This window comes from Corvus moneduloides, chromosome 22 (assembly GCF_009650955.1).
Source record: "Corvus moneduloides isolate bCorMon1 chromosome 22, bCorMon1.pri, whole genome shotgun sequence".
Classification (NCBI taxonomy): domain Eukaryota; kingdom Metazoa; phylum Chordata; class Aves; order Passeriformes; family Corvidae; genus Corvus; species Corvus moneduloides.
The window spans coordinates 5060696-5082650 of record NC_045497.1 but is presented as its reverse complement, the minus strand read 5'-3'; the positions used below and the strand labels follow the sequence as shown (position 1 = coordinate 5082650).

The following is a 21955-nucleotide window of genomic DNA, read 5'->3' as shown; positions in this document are numbered from 1 at the left end:
CACGGCAGGGGCGCGGTCGGGCCTGTTACGGGAGCGTGGCCATGTGCAGGCGAGGCCAATCGGGGCCGCGGGGGCCCCGGGCGGGAGCGGGGGCGTGGCCAGTCCGAGCCACGGGGGCGGGACTGTGCTGTGGGGGCGTGGCTATGCAGGGCGGGGCCGGCGCGGGGGGTGACGCGCGGCGGGCGGGGCGGGGCGGGGCCGGTGGCGGAAGATGGCGAGGTGCGGGGCCGGGTTGTGCTGCTGCTGCGGCGACCGGGAGAGCCGCACCCCGGAGGAGCTGGTACGGCCGCCGCCCCGCGCTCCCCTAGCCGCCCCCGATCCCCGTCCCCCCCAGACTCGTGCGTGTTGGCAGAGCCCCTTCACCCCGGGTCTCGGCCTGGCCCCACCCGCCTCTGGGGAACGCCTAAGGGCGGGCGGCTGAGGCGGGCGGTGAGCGGTGCTGTAGCGCTGGGCCCGGCGCCTCAGGGCCCGGTGTCGGCACCTCACGGACGGTGTTTTCAGCCAGCGGCTCCTGGCCCAGCCTCTCATCCGATGCTCGTCCCGGCGCCATAGCCCGTTTCTGCTCGTTTTGCTGCTGGGCCTGGCACTTCACTGCCAGTGCCGGAGCCCCGCGCTGTCCCTACCGCGGCCCGCATTCTTTGTCTGGGCCTCGTACCCTAGCCCCTGAAGCCGCTGCCCCTCGCAGCTGTAAGGGGGAGTGGTGCTGGCAGGGGCTCTCTTTAACTCCAGCACTGCCGAGTGCTCTCTTCAAAATTGTTGTCCTGTGCTCCCCTGTAACCCGTTGCTGTGATGGAAACGGGTTGTGGGTTAGGACTTTGCTGTCGGGAGCTCCTATATAGAAGGTGTGTGTTCTGGCTGAGGGACAAGCTGTAAGGTCAGACCCTGTAGCATTACCCCAAAGTAAGTGGTGATCTGATAACCCACACTCTCAATTTATAAGCCACAATGGTATAGGACTTAGGTTATTTTGGGTTTGCTAGCAGTGTTCATGAACAGCTGCAGATGCATTCATTCCCTTCATGGTTTTCCTTTCCTGCGTTTGTTTGTTTTGCAGACGATCCTAGGAGAAACTCATGAAGAGGAGGATGAGATCCTTCCACGCAAAGACTATGAGGTGGGGAATTAACTAATAGCAGCTTCTGATACTAATGTGAAAAGAACTGCAGAGAGGTTTTGATCTGTTTGAGTTTGTAACAGATTGATACTCAAAATGGATCATTGGGTTGCCTTGGCATCAACAGAAATAGCAAGAGTTGCTGTGCTTACAAAGAACTGTTCCTCATCTTTGTATGTTTCTGGGATAAAGCCATGTTAGTAGGTTGAATATCTGTTCTCAAGTCAGACTCTTGTTGAGAAAATTCATTTTCAGAGTTTGGTGCATTTTTCCACTTCTTCAGTGTGAGATTTACAGGCTCTGGTAGCCTTGTTTCCTGGTGACTGTAGAAATCATCTGTGGCTACTTGGTCACAGTTGCCTTTCTGATGTCTGTTGTCATGCTGGCTCACAGCAGATCTTCCCATATATCAGATTCTCCTGCTTACAGGAGATTTTTGCTTTTTGCATCTCAATATGGTGGCCCTGAAGTATTTGGAGCAGTTGCTGTCAGTATGGGTGTCACCAGCCCAGCCTGTTACTGCTTGGCTTGAAAAGGTGAAGATGTGGATAGAACTAGTGGAGTTTTGTGAGTGTGACTGGGAAGCTATTGCTGTTAACTCCCTACTGTGATATACTGAAGAATTGATGCTGTTCATCTGGAGAGGAGTTCCTAGCTAGTGTTCCTGTTGTAGTGAGAGGGTGAATATAAAGATCCAGTGATATCCCCTGCACTGTCCAAGTGGAGACACTTAAAGAAGTCTAAAACTGTACAGTGTGACTTCAATATTTTAAAGATGTATAAAAATCGGTTGTGCTTCTGTTTGTTTCACTGTTTCTCTCAGCTTGGGCAGTGAAATTGTTCCGTTCTTTCACTTTGTGATTTTCAGGGTCTGACTGATGGAAATGTTTAAATTAAGTTGTTTCCAGGAGTATTTTCTCCTACTGTTGTTTGCAAAATTTACTGGGGGGTAGTAATGACTTCTGTAGTCTTCAACAAGGTCTTCTAGACATAATTTTTTTTCACAACCTGTTGCGGCTGATTCTCCTAAATTGACCTTTTGGCATTTCAGAGCTTGGATTATGATCGCTGTATCAATGACCCATACTTGGAAATTTTGGAGAGCATGGACAACAAGGTAGGACCTTGTTCGTTCATTAGCTAAAATGGTGGAAATTGTCCAGAAAAACTGTGGATTGAAAGTGTTCAAAGCCTTTTTGGATGTGGCTTTGACCAGCCTGGAAGGAGAAGATGTTCCTGTCCATGGCAGGGGGGTGGAATGAGATGAGCTTTAAGGTCCCTTCCAACCCAGATTCTAATTCTGTGATTCTAAATATGCTCCACTGCAGGAAGCTTTATGGGTTTTTTCTTCTTTATGACGAAAGTTCTGTGTGTTCTCCTGGTTTCTCTATTACAAAAAAAAAAAAAAAAAGGTGGAGATTATAGCTCCCAGCATCTTCTGTGATCCTCAGGTTTATAGTGAGCAAGATGCTCAGTCTTTCAGTTTCCTATTTTCAGTTTGCTGTTGTCACCACCTTCTGTTGATTTATCCCTCTGGCTGTAATTGAGCTGTGGAGCCTAAAGCCACCTTCCAGAAAATCCCTGTTTCTGTGTTGCTTTTATTTTACTTTTTTTTTTTTAATCCTCTTTCTAAACAGAAAGCCCAGAAATATGAAGCAGTGAAATGGATGCTGGTTTTTGCTATTGGAGTCTGCACAGGACTGGTAAGGGTCATGCTGTTTGGGGAATGAGGAAAATTCAGGAGACTAAGCAGGAATAATCTAGAAGTCAATGGCTAAGGAGTAAAGAAGAGGAAACATTCTCTTTCAAGATGATGAGAGCTTAGTAGCTGGAGTTGTCTTTTGGGAATTACAGCGTGTTGTTATAGACTGTTTTTCAGGGAGCCTTTTTTTTCTTTCAGAATTTACTGTGTTTTCTTTGTAAGGTAGTCTGGCAAATATTTTAGTTTTGCATGCGGGAAAACTTGTCCAAAGCAAAGACTTAATAAGAAAAGATGCCAGTTTATGGCTGAACTGTGAAAATTAGCTGAGCTGACTATGCCTCAATTAAACACCAGTTTTCTTCTGGTACCCTTAAGTATGTTGAGGGTGTTAAAAATGCCTCCAGATTAGTACTTTAATGGGTACTGATCAGATGCAGAAATGCATCTCTTCAGGAATAATTCTAGGATGGATCTGTCCTGGGGAGAGAGAGGGAAGAAATCAGCGTTTCCAAAGCTGCTTTGCTCTGAATAAGCAAATGAAGATGTCTTCTTCATCTTCTGTTCTCCCCTGTGTACATATTTCTGGTAGGACTAACTAGAGGGTGGTCTTTATTATTTATATGTAGTAATTTCTGATGGCAATTCTGTCTTCTTTTTCCCAGGTGGGCCTCTTTGTGGATTTCTTTGTGCGGCTCTTTACCCAGCTCAAGTTTCGGGTGGTACAAAGCTGTATCTTTTACCTTGGGCCTTGTTAGACTCAAGTGACCTTTTCCATTCTGTTCCCATGTTTTGCTAAGAACAGCTGACTCTCACACTTCTGCCTTTGGTCATATTGTTCATGATTAAGCGAGTTTGCAACTTGCTTATGTGATTCAGCCCTTGAAACCAAGAAATGTTTCCAGTATCAGGTACATAAGCAGAGACTGAAAATTTAGTGGTTTCCCTTCCTCATAATTCAGTGTTGAGCTTTGAAAAGGAAGTCTGGCTTCCTGACAGTTGTTAGGTGCTCTGGCTGGATTAGGAAGCACAGGCTTGGCTCTTGATGCCAGTCAGAGGCCCAGGTATTACCAAGTGATTGTGTCTTGGTGTGGGGAACGTTGTTTTCCTTGACCATCCCTACAGCGGTGGAAGAATGCACTGAGAAAGGCTGCCTTGCGCTGTCCTTGCTGGAGCTGCTGGGGTTCAACCTGACCTTTGTTTTTCTTGCCAGTCTTCTGGTCCTGATCCAAGTAAGACTTTGGTCCATTGCTGCTTCTTACACAACCTTCCTTTCCTCTCACACAGGTCCTTGATATGAAATACCCTTGCTAGAAGCACTTTCTGCCCCAAAACCATCATACTAGCTTCACAGTGCTGTTTGATTTAGCTAAGCAGGGTCTCTTGGTCCCTTGCTTTCTGATGAGATGTTGTTGGTCAGGTATGAAATTAGTGCACCATAGTGTCAGTGTTGCTTTTCTGCAGCCTGTAGCAGCTGGGTCAGGAATTCCTGAAATTAAGTGCTACCTCAATGGGGTGAAGGTTCCAGGCGTTGTGCGACTGCGGACAGTGGTGTGCAAAGCTATGGGAGTGCTCTTCAGTGTGGCAGGAGGTAAGGAGGGCTCTGGCGTGTTGATCTTTCTGGGGGAAGGAGTCACTGAAGGGGAAAAAATGCTGTCTCTGCTTACATAGGGCACAGAAGGCCCTGTCTTTCCAGTAGAATAATTTTGGTGGTTTGGAGCAGAGTCATGAGCCTTGAGTGCATTTATAGAGTAGAGAATATACAGAAGGATCAGGGCTATCAGGGAAAAAGGTGGTTTTCTGAGTGGACTAGTCAGATGTGACTCTTTGTGGCACAAGAGAGAGACCTGAGAATGTTCCAGGACACATTGTCAGGAGCCCGAAGGCAGCAGGGCAGAATAACCTGGAGAGTTCAGAGTCCTTGTAACAGTTGTTTTTCAATTATTCCACCCACTTGGAGTGCAAAATCTGTGCAAGTCTTCACAAACATTTGGGGTTGTTGAGGGAGGAGGGTGTCGGCACCTCCCTGTGAGGAGCTACAGGCTTGGCACAGAGAGCTGTGCCATGGCATGGGAGTGGTGAGCTGATCTCTTCTGGCATTGTCAGCAAGGGAGGGTGGCAGTGGGGAAAGTGCGTTGCCTCATGAGCCCTGTTTTTCCAGGTCTTTTTGTTGGGAAGGAGGGTCCAATGATTCACAGCGGTGCTGTCGTGGGTGCGGGCTTGCCACAGGTTAGTGCTGGCCTGAGTCACTGTCCTGGTCATGGCACTGTTTTGTAAGAGTAAGTTTCTATCTCCTATGTTTCTAAATCTTTACTTTGTTTGTAGTTCCAGAGCATCTCTTTGAGGAAGATCCAATTTAACTTTCCCTATTTCCGCAGTGACAGGTACTGTACCCAGGATGTGAAGGAGGGGAGAGGAGGATAAGTGAGCAGACTTCCTTGCGAGAATGGTGGTGGGCTGGGGTGCACCAGTCAGTTGTTCTATCAGTTTCTTTCTAGAGTCCTGCAGTTTCATTCTGCAGCAAGACAGCACCAGGATGTCACTCTTCCAAGCTCCTCTGGTCTCCATGTTCATAGATGTTCTCTTGTGCTGCTCAGCAGATCTCTACCCATTCAAACCTTTAATGTGGATGGTTGAATGGCTTCACTGTTGGGAACAAGCTCAGTTACTCACCCGTTATGATTAGGATATACTACAGAGAAGGCTAGGTCACCTGAATGTGAACAAATTCTTGCCTTTTCCTCTCTGTAATTCTTTCAAGTGATGTTGGAGTCCGTGGTTTGGGATGGTTCCTCACACACTGGGCAGTTGTGGGCTACCAGAATTTTGATCTGTGTTCGTGCCCTACAGAAAGATCACAATGCTGCAGCTTAATGAACAAATGGTGGTGTCTGCCATGGCCAGCTTTGCGCCCAGCTCTCACTCCTGAATCCCTGGAATATATCCATACATGGGGATGATCTCTTACTTTTCAGAACCTAAGCATCTCCAGAGCTCTAATTTGCTAAACTGAGATTGTTTTTCTCTTCATTTCAGGGATAAAAGGGATTTTGTATCTGCCGGAGCAGCTGCAGGGGTTGCAGCTGCCTTTGGAGCCCCAATTGGAGGCACTCTTTTTAGTTTGGAAGAAGGTTCCTCCTTCTGGAACCAGGGACTTACATGGAAAGTGGTGAGTGATGACTCTGACTCTTCATGTGTGTTTCTTCCTTGAGACGAGGGCTCCCCTTGGGAGAGCTTGTCCATTGAGGGTGTTCAGATTATCGTATCTCTTCCTGAGCTCTCTTGGCAGGAGGGAGGTTGCCTGCTCTATCAGTTCTCCAGAACTACTAGAGATCAAGGGCAGAGATGAGCCTGGTATTATCTGGAGCTGTGGGACAGCTTTAGGCAGCAGATTCAGTGTACCTGGGAGAGAGGGCTTTTGTGCTTGGGCTCTCTGCAGTCTGATCCCTTCCCCAGTCAGTTCCTTTTCCCAGGCATAAGTCTCAAGGAAGAACTGACTGTGCCAATCTTAATTTTGGGAACCTTTGCTTCCCCTCCTTTTTTTTTTTTTTTTTTTGTCCTACTTCCACAGCTTTTCTGTTCCATGGCTGCCACCTTCACCCTAAATTTTTTCCGCTCTGGGATTCAGTTTGGAAGCTGGGGGTCTTTCCAGCTCCCTGGGCTACTGAACTTTGGGGAGTTTAAGGTAAGATTTATTGTTATTTCCGCACTCTCCAATCTCTTGTTAGTCCTGTGTTTCTGTCTGTTAGTTTGGAGGTTTCTTTTGACGTGCTTGTATTTCAGTGGAAGGCACTTGGTACTTAGCTGCAATACACTGATATCCTCTGACAGAATTGTTCCTCTTTGGTCTTAGCTGCTCTAAATCTCCAGCTGTGGAGACAGAAGTGTTGGTAGGAAATTGCAGCACCTACTGTAATGCCTTTTTTTTACACTTTTCTGTACAGTGCTCTGAATCTGATAAGAAATGCCACCTCTGGACAGCTGTGGACTTGGGCTTCTTCATTCTGATGGGGATTGTAGGAGGCCTTCTTGGAGCCACCTTTAACTGCCTGAACAAGAGACTTGCCAAGTACCGCATGCGCAATGTGCATCCCAAGCCAAAGCTGGTCAGGTATATGTGCTCTCTTGAGTTTGTGCAGGGATCTCTGCTCCCAAAGCAAAAGCATCAGCCTAGAAGACCCAGTGAGCAGGATTGGAGGAAATCCCAGACTGGGTATTTAGAAAATCACAAAATGAAGCCTCCACAGAACTAAAAAGTGAACACCAGAAACCAAATGTTACAGTCCCTGTAATTTCTTGATGACTCAGAGAGACAGAGAAAATTGTAATCCCTCTTGTAAGGGCAGTGAAGGGAGCTCTTTATCATAAAGGCTGAACAAAGCCGAGCTTTGTCTCCATGCAGGATTTTTTTGTGTCCTTGTCCAAACTGATGTGGAAGGAATAACTGATCTCGCTTTTTTTTTTTTTTAATTTGTGTTGGTTTATTAAATCCACAATATCTGTGCTATTTAGGGAGGGAACTGCTGTGTTATTCTGAAAGTAGCTGTTTGTTTGCTCTAGACAGCTCCTAAACACAAAACCCAGGTTTAAAAAGCAAAAGAAGTGTATTTCAGCAGTTAGAAAAGAGATTGAGAGACTGTACATCACCCTGCCCAGTCCTATCTACCCTTTTTCCCTGTAAGGATGTACAGAACATTGCTTCCATGTGAACAGCCTCCTTACTGAACCCTGGGGCTTTTCATGTGTGACTGCTATGTGTTCTCTGGCCAGAAGTAGCTTCTTTTTGGGGCAAGCAATTAAAAAGGGGAGCTAAGGCAATCCCTGGGAACCAAGTCATAATTCAACTTGATTTGCAGCATCCCTTGTTCTGATGCTAAGCTATGGTGACTGCTGCTTCTCGCAGCCTTATCAAAGTCATGTGCAGAGCTGGGACTAGGTTACATTGCTGAGTGTGGCATCAGTGTATGGTTTCTGTTGTGTCTTTCAGAGTCTTGGAGAGCTTGCTTGTGTCATTAACCACCACCGTCGTGGTCTTTTTAGCCTCCATGGTTCTGGGGGAATGCCGGCAGATGTCTTCCAGCAGGCACAGTGGCAATGACACCCTGAGCCTGCAGGTGAGGGATTCTTATGTGAAGATTATATTCTCTGTCATATTGTTCACCCTGCAGAGTAGCACAGGCATGTAATGAGCTTTTGACAGTGTGCAGTACATAACAGAACTGCAGTGAGAGCCTGTGGAGGGTTGCAGGAGCTTGGGTTAATAATGAAAGCTACATTGTGCTTTTGTACAAAGCAACTCGGGCTCTGAGTCAAGGAGCCCATTGATGTTGTAGGCCCTATCTCTGCTATTGATGTTTGGTCTGAACTTCCCAAAGGGTGGCTAACTGTAACAGAAGTGTTATTCCCATTCTGCCCAAAGGCTAATGTAGGAGACAGTCAAGTTTAACCCTTTATGTCTTTTGTGTCCTGCATTAGGATATATCAGAGGATGTAAATTCAAGCATCAAAACCTTTTTTTGCCCAAATGAAACGTACAATGACATGGCCACACTCTTCTTCAACCCTCAGGAGTCAGCTATCCTGCAGCTCTTCCACCAGGATGGTGAGTAGTTAGGAGACTGCCTCATCCCATGCTTAAGCTTCAGAGCTTCATCTTACCTGGAACAGCCTTGTCATAAGCACCACAAGGCTAGGAGCTTCTTCAGGCCTTCATGGCTCTGGAGGACTGCTAGTACAACTGGTGAAAGTCTCCTTGATGGGAAGGCCTGCTTTTCCTCTCTTTTCACTTACTCATTGTCTGCATGTATGTTTGGACTGGGAGATTTGGTAGCTGTTGGGAGATGAGCCTGCTGTGAGCTGAGGGGTGGATGGTGCAATACTCTATCTTGGAAAGATCTGTGCCCCTTTAGTCATGATTCTTCTTGTGTTACAGGTACTTTCAGCCCAGTCACCCTGTCCCTGTTCTTCCTTCTCTATTTCTTACTCTCCTGCTGGACATATGGGATTTCTGTGCCCAGTGGTCTGTTTGTACCATCACTGCTTTGTGGGGCTGCCTTCGGACGCCTTGTCGCCAACCTCCTCAAAAGGTGCATCAAGTGTGTGTGTGAGGGATGTGCTGCAGGTGCACCATGAGCTCTCAGGCAGGTTTTTCTAATCTGAAGGCTCTGTGGTTTGCTCTAGTTACATTGGCCTGGATCACATCTACTCAGGAACCTTTGCTCTGATTGGGGCAGCAGCATTCCTGGGAGGAGTGGTCCGCATGACCATCAGCCTGACTGTCATCCTCATTGAGTCCACCAATGAGATCACCTATGGACTCCCCATAATGATCACTCTCATGGTGAGTGCAGGGCCTTAACTCTGGCTTTCTGCAGACTGCTTGAACATGTGCTGGCCCTGAATCTTTGTTACTCCAGGGCTGTCATAAGCCAAGGAGTCTTGTACTTGGAGCAACAACTCAGTAGACCTTCTCTTTGCTATGCAGGTAGCCAAGTGGACAGGAGACTTTTTCAACAAAGGCATCTATGACATCCATGTGAACTTGCGAGGAGTCCCTCTTCTGGAGTGGGAAACAGGGGTGGAAATGGATAAGTAAGGATGCTCCTCATAGCCAGGCTGTGGGTTAGAGTTTGTGGTGGGGGTTCTTGCTCAGAAATGCTTTAATGCGGGGGGATGGTGTTTCATCTCCAACAAACCTGGTTGCTTTGAGGAGCAACTGTGAGGGCTGCTGTGAAAGGAGTTGTGCACCAGGCCTGCGGCAGGAAAGAGATGCTGAAGCCCTTTCTGAGGGGGTGGATGGATGGAAATCTGCAGGATGGATTTGGGAGGTTCATCAAGAACTCTGTGAAACATTCCATCTGACTTTGCTTCTTATGGAGTGTCATCTTCTTCCCACCTGTTGTCTCTTCCCAGCAGTGTTTAAAAACTTCCTTTATTTTAAGTTGGAACATTCTACCTTTCCTCTAGTGCATCACTGATACAATGTTCTGTTATAAAAAAAAAAATCAATTGTGCCATCACTGCTGATACCACAATGAAGGTGAGCACACAGGTGCAAGAAGCTAGCAGAACTTAACTGCAGCAGACTCCTTCAGGATCTTGTTTAGGGACTGGTTTGTTTCCATGTTTGTTCATCGCCAGCCTTCTGTCACTGACACGCATGCAGCAATCTTGGATTTCTGTTTCTTCAGACTACGAGCCAGTGACATCATGGAACCCAACTTGACATACGTGTACCCGCACACCCGGATTCAGTCCCTTGTTAGCATCCTGCGCACAACTGTCCATCATGCCTTCCCTGTGGTGACAGAGAATCGGGGCAATGAGAGGGAGTTCATGAAAGGCAATCAACTAATAAGTAACAACATCAAATTCAAGGTAAAGAGTTGCTCGTTTGATAGGTTGAAGAGTAGAGAGCTTTGTTTTGCATATGAAATGGCCTTGCTTTAGTTATTTAGGCTTTTGGGCAGAATTCAGGTCAGAGATAAGCACCTACTGCAATACAAAATTTTTAAGAACTCCATTTCATTCCATGCAGAGCGGGCTGTATTCCTGGAGGCAAAAGTTAAGAGGACAAAGTAATCTTTAGGATAGACATGGAAAAGTTTGGATTTGTTACTATATTGCAGTCCTATTGGCTATTCTTAGAAGTCCTGCAGCAGCAGTGGCTAATGAACATGTTACGTGGTGGCACAAAGCTATGATCAAGTATTTCATAGTCACTCTTGGATAACTGTTGACTTGCTTAGTGAGTATCTGAAAATCGTTGTATCCAGAAATCCAGCATCCTCACCCGAGCTGGAGAGCAGCGCAAGCGTAGCCAGTCCATGAAATCCTACCCTTCGAGTGAGCTGCGTAACATGTGTGATGAGCACATAGCCACAGAGGAGCCTCCTGAAAAGGAGGATCTGCTGCAACAAATGCTGGAGAGAAGGTGAGATCCTGGTAGGCACAAACATATGGAAACAGGGTTTTTCCGTGTGTTGAGATGTGTTATAGAGAATGCTTCATACAGGTTCTGTCATTCCATATGTCAGCAGAAACAGTGCTGGTGTCCATGTTCTAGAAGTGATTTGTCAGGTGTCAGGAGCCAGTGCTCTGGCTCACACCTGTGACAGAGTCCCAGGCAAGTGGGTTGATTATGTCCAACCTCTTAAATTTCCTTCAAACACCTACACAAATATATTTCCTGGAGAGGATGGAGTACCTGGGAAGATCTCTGCAGAAATCGATGTCCTCTTGTCTGCAAAAATATGAGTGATCTGGAAAGCTCACTTATCCTAGGTAATGACCTGGTGCCACGATACTGATCCCACCTTTCTGGTAAATGGCCTGAGTCACCAGGCTTGCGTTGCTGTTGCTTCCAAGCAGAAGGCCAGTCTAGTGAATCATTTTCTAAGTTAGTGATTGTGACTTTCATGAGTGGCATCCTGACCCTGACATTTTGCCAGGTGCTTTAGCATTTATTAGAATCTGAATAATTTGGCACTGAAAATTGCTTTAATAGCAAGTGATTTGAAATTGAGTTAGGAGACTGTCCTATTCTGCTGCTCTGACCACATAATGGCTCTTGACACCTTTCTCCTATTTTGTTTTGTGAAGACTTGCTTGTCCCTAGCAAGAGCCCCTGAAATGTTCAGGAGAAGGTTGCAAAGAGCTGAAATAGCTGCTCTTTTGGGAGTTGGGGTATGTGAAGCTTGTAACACATGGTGTTAAATCCATCACAGATACACTCCTTACCCCAACCTGTACCCTGACCAGTCTCCCAGTGAGGAGTGGACCATGGAGGAACGCTTCAGACCCTTGACCTTCCATGGCTTGATCTTGCGCTCACAGCTGGTCACCCTTCTTGACCGGGGGGTTTGCTACTCCGAGAGCCAGTCGGTGAGTCTTCCGGTTCAGGAATTGCAGCATAGACATCCCTGCCTCCTCAGCTGAGGAGGTTGGGAACAATATTCATGGGCTGTCAAAAAGAATTTACCTATTTTTACACTTTAAGGAATGCATGTGTGTTTTAAAAGTTGCAGACAGGTAATGTGAATTCTCCCTTGCAGCTCTTAGAGTAAAGAAAGTTGAATTTCTGTTCAAGTATCCCCAGGAAAAGGACAGCCACTGTTTACAAAGTCATCCAGCAGACCTGTTCGTTGCATAACGATGTCATCCTGTCAGAACTGGAGAATAGAGGGCAGATATTAAATGCAAATAGAGCACCCAGCTGTATATACTGTGTGTTCTACTGCTGTGTGTTGAGGTCTCACAAGAACAACGTCAGCTGTGTCACTGAGATCAGTGAGAGTATCTGAGGCCCAGCTCCTATAAGGCTGATTTCCTGCTGCCCTCCAATGTCAAGTGTAGATTAGTCAGAAGTTGGGGAGCAGGTCCATTCTGTGTCAGCTAAAGGCCTGCATAGGTTTGGGTAACAGCACCTCTGCAGAAGGTGGATGTGTGGGTGTGGGAGAAGGAGATCTGGGGAAGCAATTGCAGGGCATGGTTTCCTGTGCTGCTTGCAGCCCCTGTGTTGTCCGGAATGGTGACACATGGGTTCAGTGGGATTTGTTTTAATTGCAGAGTGCAAGTCAGCCCCGTCTGTCCCATGCAGAGATGTCAGAGGATTATCCCCGCTATCCAGATATCCATGATCTGGACCTCACACTGCTGAACCCTCGTATGATAGTGGTAAGATATGCACTGCAGTGTGACAGTGTCTCCTGATACATATTCACGATTGTCCAAAGCCTTTAAAAAACATTGAGAGCATGCTTAATACACCCTTTGGTGCAGTGACCAGCATCCTGTGCTCCTCAAACACTCGGCCTTCTCTGCATGTGGAAATCCCCTGCTATGAGGTAACAATGTCTATTGTTGCTTTACTTCTAGAATAAGGTGTTGCCTGTCCAGTTCAACTTCCCAACAAACCAAATGAAAATAATGTCATATTTGTGCAGAAATAGAAGATTATCCCAGTCAAATACCCTGTCCAGGCATCAGTGCCATGGAGGACTTGTAAGAATTGCTGGTTGGTGATTCCTAGAGACAGTGAAAATGCCTCTTGTAAATAACATGATTGTTTTTCTTTCTTAGGATGTCACCCCATACATGAACCCATCACCCTTTACTGTCTCTCCAAATACTCATGTGTCACAAGTCTTCAACCTGTTCAGGACAATGGGACTCAGGCATTTACCAGTTGTAAATGCAGTTGGAGAGGTGAGTCCTTGTCTTTTCTTAGCTGAGCAAGGAGGCCACAGTGTTTGTGCAACATTTTCCATCTTTGATACAATTAGGATCTCTTCTAACATCAAACAGAAATGCTTTACAGAGATCAGAATGTGATCTTTTTAGGGCCCTGAAGGCTTGTTGATTACTGTGACTTTGTTGCCATCTTTTGTGTCCCAGCCTGCTTCCCCTTTACCTGCAAAGAGCAGGATGTGCATCTCTCCTGTTTCAGGTGTGCAGCCTGTAGAACTGTCCCATTCTTGTATCTATTGAGAGGCCTTGAGCTCATCAGAGGCCACTAATTTACCTTTCCTTTCACAGCTTTATTCAAGGCCAAGAGCAAAATTTCCTATATGTTGGGGCAAGAGGTTTGTCTGTAGGAACAGAATTGTATTCTGTTCCTACTCACAGGAGCAGCAAAACAAAGGACTGTTTAAATGGTTTGTGCTTGACTCACTGTCCTTGTCTCTTTGCCATCTACAATGCTCAGGAACTGTCGGTAGATGTCAGCAACTTCCTATAACCACAATGAGAAGCTGTTTCCTTTAAGCCTGACCGGGTCTGTGTGAGGCAGCACTGCTTTTTCTGCCTTGGGGTTCCCCGTAGTTACTCTGCAGAGCCTGTGAGTTGCAAACAAGAGATGTTGGCTTGTTCCATTTTAGTACAAGATGCTCTTGCAGTACTAGAGAACAGCCTAGTTCTAAACTCTTTCAGTATGTAAAATCAGTGAGGTGTTTCATGAGCTGAAATGTGGACAGCAGGCTGGGAGAGAGTCCCTTTTGTCACCTGCCAGTGTGCAGTCACCTCTTAGCTAGTCTTGACCATTTCTCTGTTTTGGCCTATAGAGCTTCCTTGAATGTATCTGATAGGAGCTATCTGAAGTCATGCCCTGTGGAATACCAGAAATGTCTTGAATGAAGCCATAAAAGACAGCTTTGTTATTTCTAATTGCAGTTTTCACTTCCCGAAGGATTTAGTTACATCCTTATGCCATCTGACACAGAAAGGATTTCTCTTCCTAGGCAGGGGGTCCTGCTGGTTCCACCACAGCAATGGTTGAACTGTTTGTTCGGGTAGTTAAATCAGCATTCTTGCCTGGAGAGTAAGTGTTGGGAGAGGGAGGGATGTTGTTTGAACTTGAATCCACTCTAACTCAGCACTGGCCAAGAACTGCTTTCAGGTTTCCTCCTTTTGGGGTGTTGAAAAGAATGACCACTCTGTTGTGGATGTCTCTTAGTGGCTCATCTCTGATACCGACTTGTATCTTTTCTTCCTCTTTTCTTCCTGTTTAAGGTTGTTGGGATAATCACTCGGCACAACCTGACCCATGAATTCCTGCAGGCAAGACTGAGACAACACTATCAGACCATTTGATGCCCCTGCCCCACTGTCAGTGTGGCTTCCTCCCTCCTCCAAGCCTGCACACACGCTCGCATTCTGCTTGGACCCCACAAGGCCCAAGACTTGCCGTTTGGCTTCTCACATGCATATCAAGCCTGGGGAACTGGAAAACATCTTGCTAGCCAGAGAATTAGAGGAGCTGCCTGAGCCCAGAGCTGTTGATTGGCCTCCGGCACTTGGTTTGACAACTCTTGATCCAGGTGTTTTCTTCCCCTGTCCCCCAGTTATCTCTTTCCATCAGATGTTGTCCTAACACTGTGTGTTCTGCCGTTTTGTTTTGGGGTTTTCTTAAGAGTTGGAAAAAAGAACCATTGCCACTATGTCCTGGGCAAAGAACTGCAGCATCTTTCCCTTCCTCCTGTATGACTGCCTTTTCCTCTTCCTCCCTTGTTTCTGCAACTGTTGCCTTATTTTTGTGAGAAGGGGGTTGCTGTCACAGCTGAGAGGAGATACTGAAGTTTGCAGAGACCAAATAGCTGCTCTGGAGGATGGTTTTTTGCAAAAGCAGTATTAAAAAATCCAGCATTTTGGAAATATACCGCTCTTTGCAAGTGTTCCCCTTTGCCTGTGTTTTTTCACTGTCTTCATTTGTTCTTAATTTCTTTCCTTCTTCCATGAGGAAATGTTTCTGCTGTGATGTTTTTGACAGCAGATGACTTTTGAGAGCAGCTCAGCAGATTTGGAGTTCAAAATGGTTACATTTCAGTTACTGTTTGGGTTTATGAATATATTTATATATGTTTATAAATATGTTTGCAAAGCATCTCAGAGAAGGGAGATCTCTTTCCTATTAGCTGTTGCTATTATCTCCCTGTAAGAGACTCTTCTAAGGTGCTTGGTGGCACTCCACTTTGACATTCCTGCATTTCTTGGCATTTGTAGGCACTTTGTCCTTGCACTGCTCAAACAGTGAGAGCCTGGGGCACCTTTCCAGCTGGAGTCAGAGACCAGGGAACCTCCAGTGCTTTCTGGAGGCAAATAGAACTGAGGGTCTTTGGACTTGGTTGAATTATCTCTGTGTCATGAGAGGAGCTGCTGTAGTTTCAGGCTGCCATAAGGAGGGATACTTGGTGCTGGTAACTTAGGTAGGATCTGCTGCAGGTGATAAGTGGGGCTGTCTGTGCTCTAAAAATGCTTGGGATAATGTTTGCAACTGCAACAATCTGTGAGGGTAAAATCAGCACTTAGGAGCCAGTTGCAGCCAGTTCAGTGCTTTAGCAGGTACCATCCTGGCCAGCACCTGTATTGTTCCAGCAGGCACCTGCCCTCCTGAGTTCTCTGTGCAGATAACCCTCAGTGGGAAGCCAGTGCTGTGCCTCAGGGACTGCAGAACTGATTGGCTTGATAAAGCACAGAGCATTCTCTCAGCCAAGAGACTGGGCCAAGTTACATGGGGAATGTATTCCAGAAAAGCTTCTATACAGCCTCTGAGCCCTCCAGTTAACCTGTTGTCTGCCATAAGGAGCTAGCTAGGTGGGAGCTGGGGCAGAAGGAAGGCAGACTTTGTTGATTTGCTGTATTTCCTTAAAACATAGGAGTTGGCATCAGCTACTACTCTTGATTGGCGAGTTCTTTCCCTGTAAGTAGAGAAAGGATGTTTGTTCTGTCTGGATAGTCTCTGCAGGTGATGTCTAAAATGCCTGTGCTCCCTGAGCTCTGAGCTATCCCAAGAAACTTGCAGCACCCTTTTGCACTCCCTGAAGCTGGACTCTTAAGTTTGAAATATGCTTATGTTAGGCTACCTTTCATTCAAAGGATTTGTGCTCCTGGGTAGTTACAAATCACAGGAATCCTGGTTTTGTGGGATTTCAGATCACTCAAATGTGGAATTGGCAATCCTGTACTGTTAGAGCACCTGTCAAGAATGTCCTGTGTCTCTCCATGACAAATGTTTTTCCTCCTGCTCATGTTGAGTGTGTATGGAAGGGAAGGTTCCCTCTGTTCCTGCACATGAATAGGGCTCCTTAGGTCGTTTGCCTTGAGCTGGTCCTGTTTTATTTCTGTACACAAACAGCAGGATATTTTGCTGCAGGATGTCTTTGTCATTGCTGCTGAGGCTGGAGTTGGGAAATCCAGACAAGTTCGGCTGGAGAATCTCGTCAAGGTTTTTCTGAGCACCAGATGCTTCCCCATGAGAAGGCACCTTGCCTTCAACCTGTTGGCAGCACTGGCTGCTCTGCCTCGGCATCTTATTCAAGTGTTTCAGCTAGAGAACACACCCTTCCATTCTTTCAGTAAAGAAGTTTTCAATGAGGATGGTGGGTGACCCTGTCAGCTGCTTTAAAGGGAAATCTCAGCATGCAGTTACTGTTCTGTAGACTGCAGAAAAGGTATTACAAGTTCACCTGACATTTGAAGATGCAGCATTTCCCTTCTGATGAGGACTGATGCCAAGGTACTTGTGTTGAATCAGTCTTGTTTTCACACTTTAGTTACTTAATTCCCTTCTTAAAGCACACTTACTGCTTCTACCCTGGCTCTAGTTGCTTAGTGATTTACCAAGAGACTCACTCTAACCTAGGTGCCTGTAACATTTTAACAGAGCACCACTAAGGGAAAAATAATCCAGAACTGGATTAGTTCTGATGGCAAGGTTAGGGGGTTAGTCTGGAACCTTCTTCCTTGCCTCATGGTTTCCTGTGCAGTGTTAATTATGCCATTTTGAATTATTAATTATTGTGAGCCATTCCAATGGTAGCAACTCACCTTTCCATTTTTTTTTTTTGCACTGTTTTTTGTTATGAAGTGATGTAAGCTAATTCCATGGTGTGTGTATATAAATTGTATTTTTTTTTTAATTTGTACGAATATATTTTTGTTTGAACTATGGCACTTGGGAAGTATTCATGTAACTGTAACATGTCTGAGAGTAAAATGTTTGTGTGTCTCCTTCAGCACTTTCAAGACTTTTTGATGTTTCTAGTAGTATTTTATTTTTGCCCTTTTGATGTTTCTAGTATTGTTTTGTTTTTGCCCTTTATGAAAATAAAACTAGTAGAACATGGCAACATCCAAGAGCATGATTTGAGGTAGTTGGGTAGTTGCTATTTATGAGCTGTCTGGATCTAACAGTTTGTGCAGAAGGTGCTCTTAGACTAGGCAGAGGGGAAGGGCTGTGATCCTTTAGGTTGTGACCACTGTAGTTCTACATTCTCTCACAAGAGCTGTTTCAAAGGAGAGAATTGCCATGTTTGATAGGTAGCTAAATTGTGCACATTGTGCTGCTTTTCTTACCTGAGAACTCACCTTCCTCCCAGTAAGTTAATGACAGAAGTTTAGAGTACAATGTGACACCTCTTGTTTTATAGCTGGCTTCTCCAGGGTGTGAAAGATGTTAATTTCATCTTTAATGTTTATTCAGTTTGTGGCTATCTTTCCTACTTTGTCCTGCCGTCTGCCTTACAGAAAAGAATTTATCACATTTTTTGAGCTTTCATCACATGCTTACAAGCCAAACATGTAAGTACAGTCTTTGTGCACTGTAGAAATATGTGACCCAAAAAGCTCACTGCCTTTCTGTGTTTCTGTGGATCAGGGGCTGTGTTGTACAGGATGCACATAGTAACTCTCTGAGGCACTCTAGCACAGAGTTAGCCAGCAACTTGTCTGGCTCCTGCCCTCTGGCACTCCCTTGGTGGGTATGTAATGCCAAGGAAAGCCTGAGATAGGTAAAACCATCTCTTGGGAGGGAATGGCGGAAAATCTGGTTTGGGGAGCTAAACAAGTGCCACAGTGGTCTTAACTAAGCAAGGAATAGGAAGGATACATAGCAAGGGTAGGAAGGAGTCATCAGGAGAAAGGACTGGGCAACTCTGCTTCAGCTCTCTTCTGCCTTTGATCATAAATGCAGGAGGGAATGGGAGAGGTTTATAGACTCATTGAATCCAACCATGTGTCACTGTCCCTGTAACGGCACACTGGGGCTCTAGCAGGAAAATTTAGTGGTGTTCAGTGAGGTTATTACTATTTTTTAAATTTTTGCTTTGCTAGCAGGATACAAGCTGCCTCTTCAGTGTATGTGCATTCCCATACAGGCATGTACATTCCCATACAGGCAAGGGCATTCCTAGGTGTGCATCGTGCAACATGCACTGGAAGGAACAGAGGATGTCTGCCCAGAGCTTTGTCTGTGCAGGGATGTAGGGAGAGAGTGAAGCTGCTCTTCTTGTCCAGGGTGCTGAAGGGCTTTCCAGCGGTGGTGGGATACACTCAGTCTCCTCTGCATCCACTGTTTGTTCAAATGCTGTGTGTGAAAAGGCTTAGTGGGAGCTGGGATGAGACGGCAGTGAGCTCCACCACTGTCTGGGAAGGGAGGGGAGTCGGTCGGTGAGGTTCGGACGTTGAGATCACGGTTTAAAAGTGAGCAGGGTGTCCTTTTCTTCAGGCTGTTTCAATTGCTATATGGGCTATGTATGGTTTAACACACATCTTACTGATCCTTTAAGCATTTGGAGCAGAGACTGGAACCCATATATGCCTGTTTCAGTAGAAAACAATATTGTGTTGAAAATTCATGACTAACAGATAAGACATGACAACGTTGAGACCTTTGTTGGCTCCCCCAGCAGCTCTTTGATGCCTATACTAGAGAATATCTCTGGAATGGCGGAATTACCACACCAGTTTTATCTTTCTTTTCTATCCTCCCCATTCCCAGCATAGCAGGCCTGACTCTAGCTGCCTTCCCACCACCTTCTGTTTTCATAAACTTCCCCTTCTCCCCACTCTGCATTTTCTGTACAGGATTGTGCTGGTTTTCCAAGAGAGCAGCCAGGAGATGGGAATGGAGGGGGAAGGTCTTACAAATCTTCCTTCTTTCCCACATAAAAGTGTGGGACACACTTATCAAGCAGATGTCAATCAGCAAATCTTGGCCTTTAGGGGCCAAGATTCAGGGTAAGTAAGTCAAGCAAGCTGGCTGTGGCCAGATTGGGATGTGAATGGGCACAGCTCCACATCTCCCTGCAGCAGCAGAGGGTGTGTGCCCTGTAGTTCACATATGATTTCTTAGAGAAACCAAGCAGTGCTGACAGCTCCTCTTAGTATTATTGCCTGCCAACTTGGATTTCAGTGGAAGCATTTTGTTTAGTGGGAAGCTGGATAGAGATAGTGCAGTGTCTGAGGGGCAAAGAAACCATCAAATCTAATTTGCAAGTATACCCCACACCAAGCAGACCCCTATTCCAAACAAGGCTCATGCCTTACAGAGTGCATGGAGCACGCCAGTGGAATTACTGTGTTTCAGAGTCCAAAGGAAAGCAAGCTGCTGAATTATGCACTGCCAGTCAAGGGTACTGCCAAACGCTGTCAGGAAGTTGGAATGAAGTCTGGCAGGGCAGGAGGTGGCAAATGTCATTATAGCTGTGTGGAGGGTGTTAGCTTGGTCCTTCCCTGGTACCACTGGGGTATTTCTTCATTTACATGATGGCTGTTCGAACCCAAGATTGTTCCCTGCTCTCTCTGATCCAGCTCTCACAGCAACAGTGGCAGCTTTGCCTGTCGTTGGGGGTGATGTTCTTTGCTTGTAGAGCTGATTAGTGTCGAGTTTCTCCCATTCAGCTTTTCGAAGTGCTTGCTCCTGAGTGCAGCACTATTCTGACCTGGCTGTGAGATTTCCCTGAGGGTGCTTTACTGCTCAGTGTGTGTATTGGAGTAGCAGTAAAAATCCAGTCAGAGATGCTTTTTTCCTCGACTGCTTACCCTCAATTAAGTTCTCCCAGACCACGGGGTCTATTAACATACTGTCTGCAAGCCAATACAGACTTGTTCCACCAGAAACTGGCTTGCTGCTAATACTGGACCCATCTGGCTTTAGGTCAGGCAGCATTGCCTCTTCTTGCCATTTTTAGCACATTCCACTGAACTAATCAGTGTTTTGTGCCTTGAGGGGCTGACAGGGAGGGACAGTTTACAGTGTCTGTGGAAGTTGTGCTTGACTGGGTAAAATTCAGTTCCAGCAAGAGCTGTTGTTAAAAGTATGTGGATTGTTTTTACTTTCAGCAGCACAGGGGAAGTTAGGCTGTTGCCCATTGCTGGTTTGGAGGGATCCACCTGCATGTTCCCACTGTGCTGCAGTGGGTGTGTTTGGAAAGCCTTTTTAGAATACAAAGCCCCGTTGTCCCCACAAGGGCTCCCCAAAGTGTGACTTCACACCCCCTTGATCGGTGAAATTGAGTAAATGCAAAGTCACTGTAGCGTTTACTGCAGAGATGTCTCATGCATGCTGCTGGGAATCTTAACCTGGGAATTTATTCTCCTGTCAGGGATACCTGTGTGGACACTATTCCACAAAGTATTTTACCTGTAGCTGGTGCCGCTGGAAGGAGAGGATATGTATCACACTGTGGTTTCCTGTTGGAGTGGAGAAAAATTATTCCCTCAGATTAGACTTCTGCCCTTATTCGCTAGGAAAGAATCACAAGGCCCGATGTGGAGCACACAGATCCCTCTTGGAGGCCCTGTCAGCAGTGCAGGGAGTGACTGGGAGGGTGGCTTGTCAGAAACGTGATGTGTGACATGAGCCCTAATCAAGTGTTGCAGCAGCCTTAGCTGTGACTGGCCCTGTGCAGGAGGGGTGTGCACTTGAATTTACCCTTTCCCTGGAGCTGTGGTCCCTGAGAGCTCTTGTCAGCAGCTCTGGAACACCTGCCTTCCAATACCTTATCCTCACCGGGTAGTATTTCTGTTCCCATGTGCATTTGCATAAGCAAAATCAGAATTGGACTGTTTCAGCTGAGTCTGTCCTGGTGCTGCCTTCTTAAGCCCTGAACAAGCTTTCCAGGATACTCAGGTACATGGGAATGAGACTGGGAATGCACTGAGATTCTGGGAATGAGACTCATGAGGTGCTCAAAATAACACAGTTCCTAGCAGTACATGCAGTCAATCACAGGACAGTTGTGTTTAGCTGGGCATGATGCCATTGCCAGGGCTCACATGGGGATCCGAGCTCTTTGTTCCTTGGGATGCTGACTGAATGTGGTTTTGGCAATATTAACTTCTTTGTTGGGGTGCTAGAATATGTTTTGGGTCAAATTCAGCTCCTAGTTAGTAAAATCTAGCAACTAAGGTTAAGTAAACCTTAATCAGGCTCCCAGTGTTCCCATTAGCCATGTTAGAACAGCTTTGTGAGGGGCCATTCCCAGAAAGTGATAAATGTTCTGTACAAGCTGCTTTGTAGTTGAGTGATCCCACCTGCCCACGAGGAATATCATGATAGTATTCAAACCCTTTGAAGAGCCTTCAAGAAATTCTTGGAATCAGCATCTCAGCCATATGCAGAGTGAGACAAGACACAGTTAATAATGTATCTTTCTGTTGATGCTCGTAACCTTTATTTGGTCACTGCTAGAAAGCATATACAATGAATTCCCTTTCCTCCCTCTGGTTATCTTGAAACTTGTGGAGTGTTATGATTTTTCTTATTTCTTTTCATGTGAATTTTGCTTACATGAGGCATTTATGGCAGTTCCCATGACCAAATAATCAAAACCAGCAAAAGGACTCTCTTATTACTGAAACCCTGT

At 46.0% G+C, this 21955-nt stretch overlaps 1 protein-coding gene across 2 annotated transcripts; it reads left to right on the top strand.

The window, feature by feature from the left end:
• Nucleotides 1-177: 177 nt before the first annotated feature.
• CLCN6 (chloride voltage-gated channel 6) lies at nucleotides 178-17433 on the top strand. 2 transcript variants are annotated; one of them, XM_032131651.1, is made up of 23 exons: nucleotides 178-280; nucleotides 1055-1114; nucleotides 2166-2231; nucleotides 2752-2817; nucleotides 3479-3545; nucleotides 3939-4045; nucleotides 4278-4404; nucleotides 4975-5042; nucleotides 5139-5197; nucleotides 5850-5982; nucleotides 6385-6498; nucleotides 6758-6924; nucleotides 7801-7927; nucleotides 8289-8415; nucleotides 8746-8899; nucleotides 8994-9153; nucleotides 9298-9404; nucleotides 10004-10190; nucleotides 10589-10746; nucleotides 11540-11696; nucleotides 12381-12488; nucleotides 12894-13019; nucleotides 14322-17433. In XM_032131651.1, the coding sequence occupies exons 1-23, from the start codon at nucleotides 212-214 to the stop codon at nucleotides 14400-14402; spliced, it is 2595 nt and encodes an 864-aa protein (XP_031987542.1). In that variant the 5' UTR covers nucleotides 178-211; the 3' UTR covers nucleotides 14403-17433. The 2 variants fall into 2 exon arrangements, with proteins under 2 accessions (XP_031987542.1, XP_031987543.1); XM_032131652.1 differs by lacking the exon at nucleotides 178-280 and adding an exon at nucleotides 421-842.
• Nucleotides 17434-21955: the final 4522 nt, after the last annotated feature.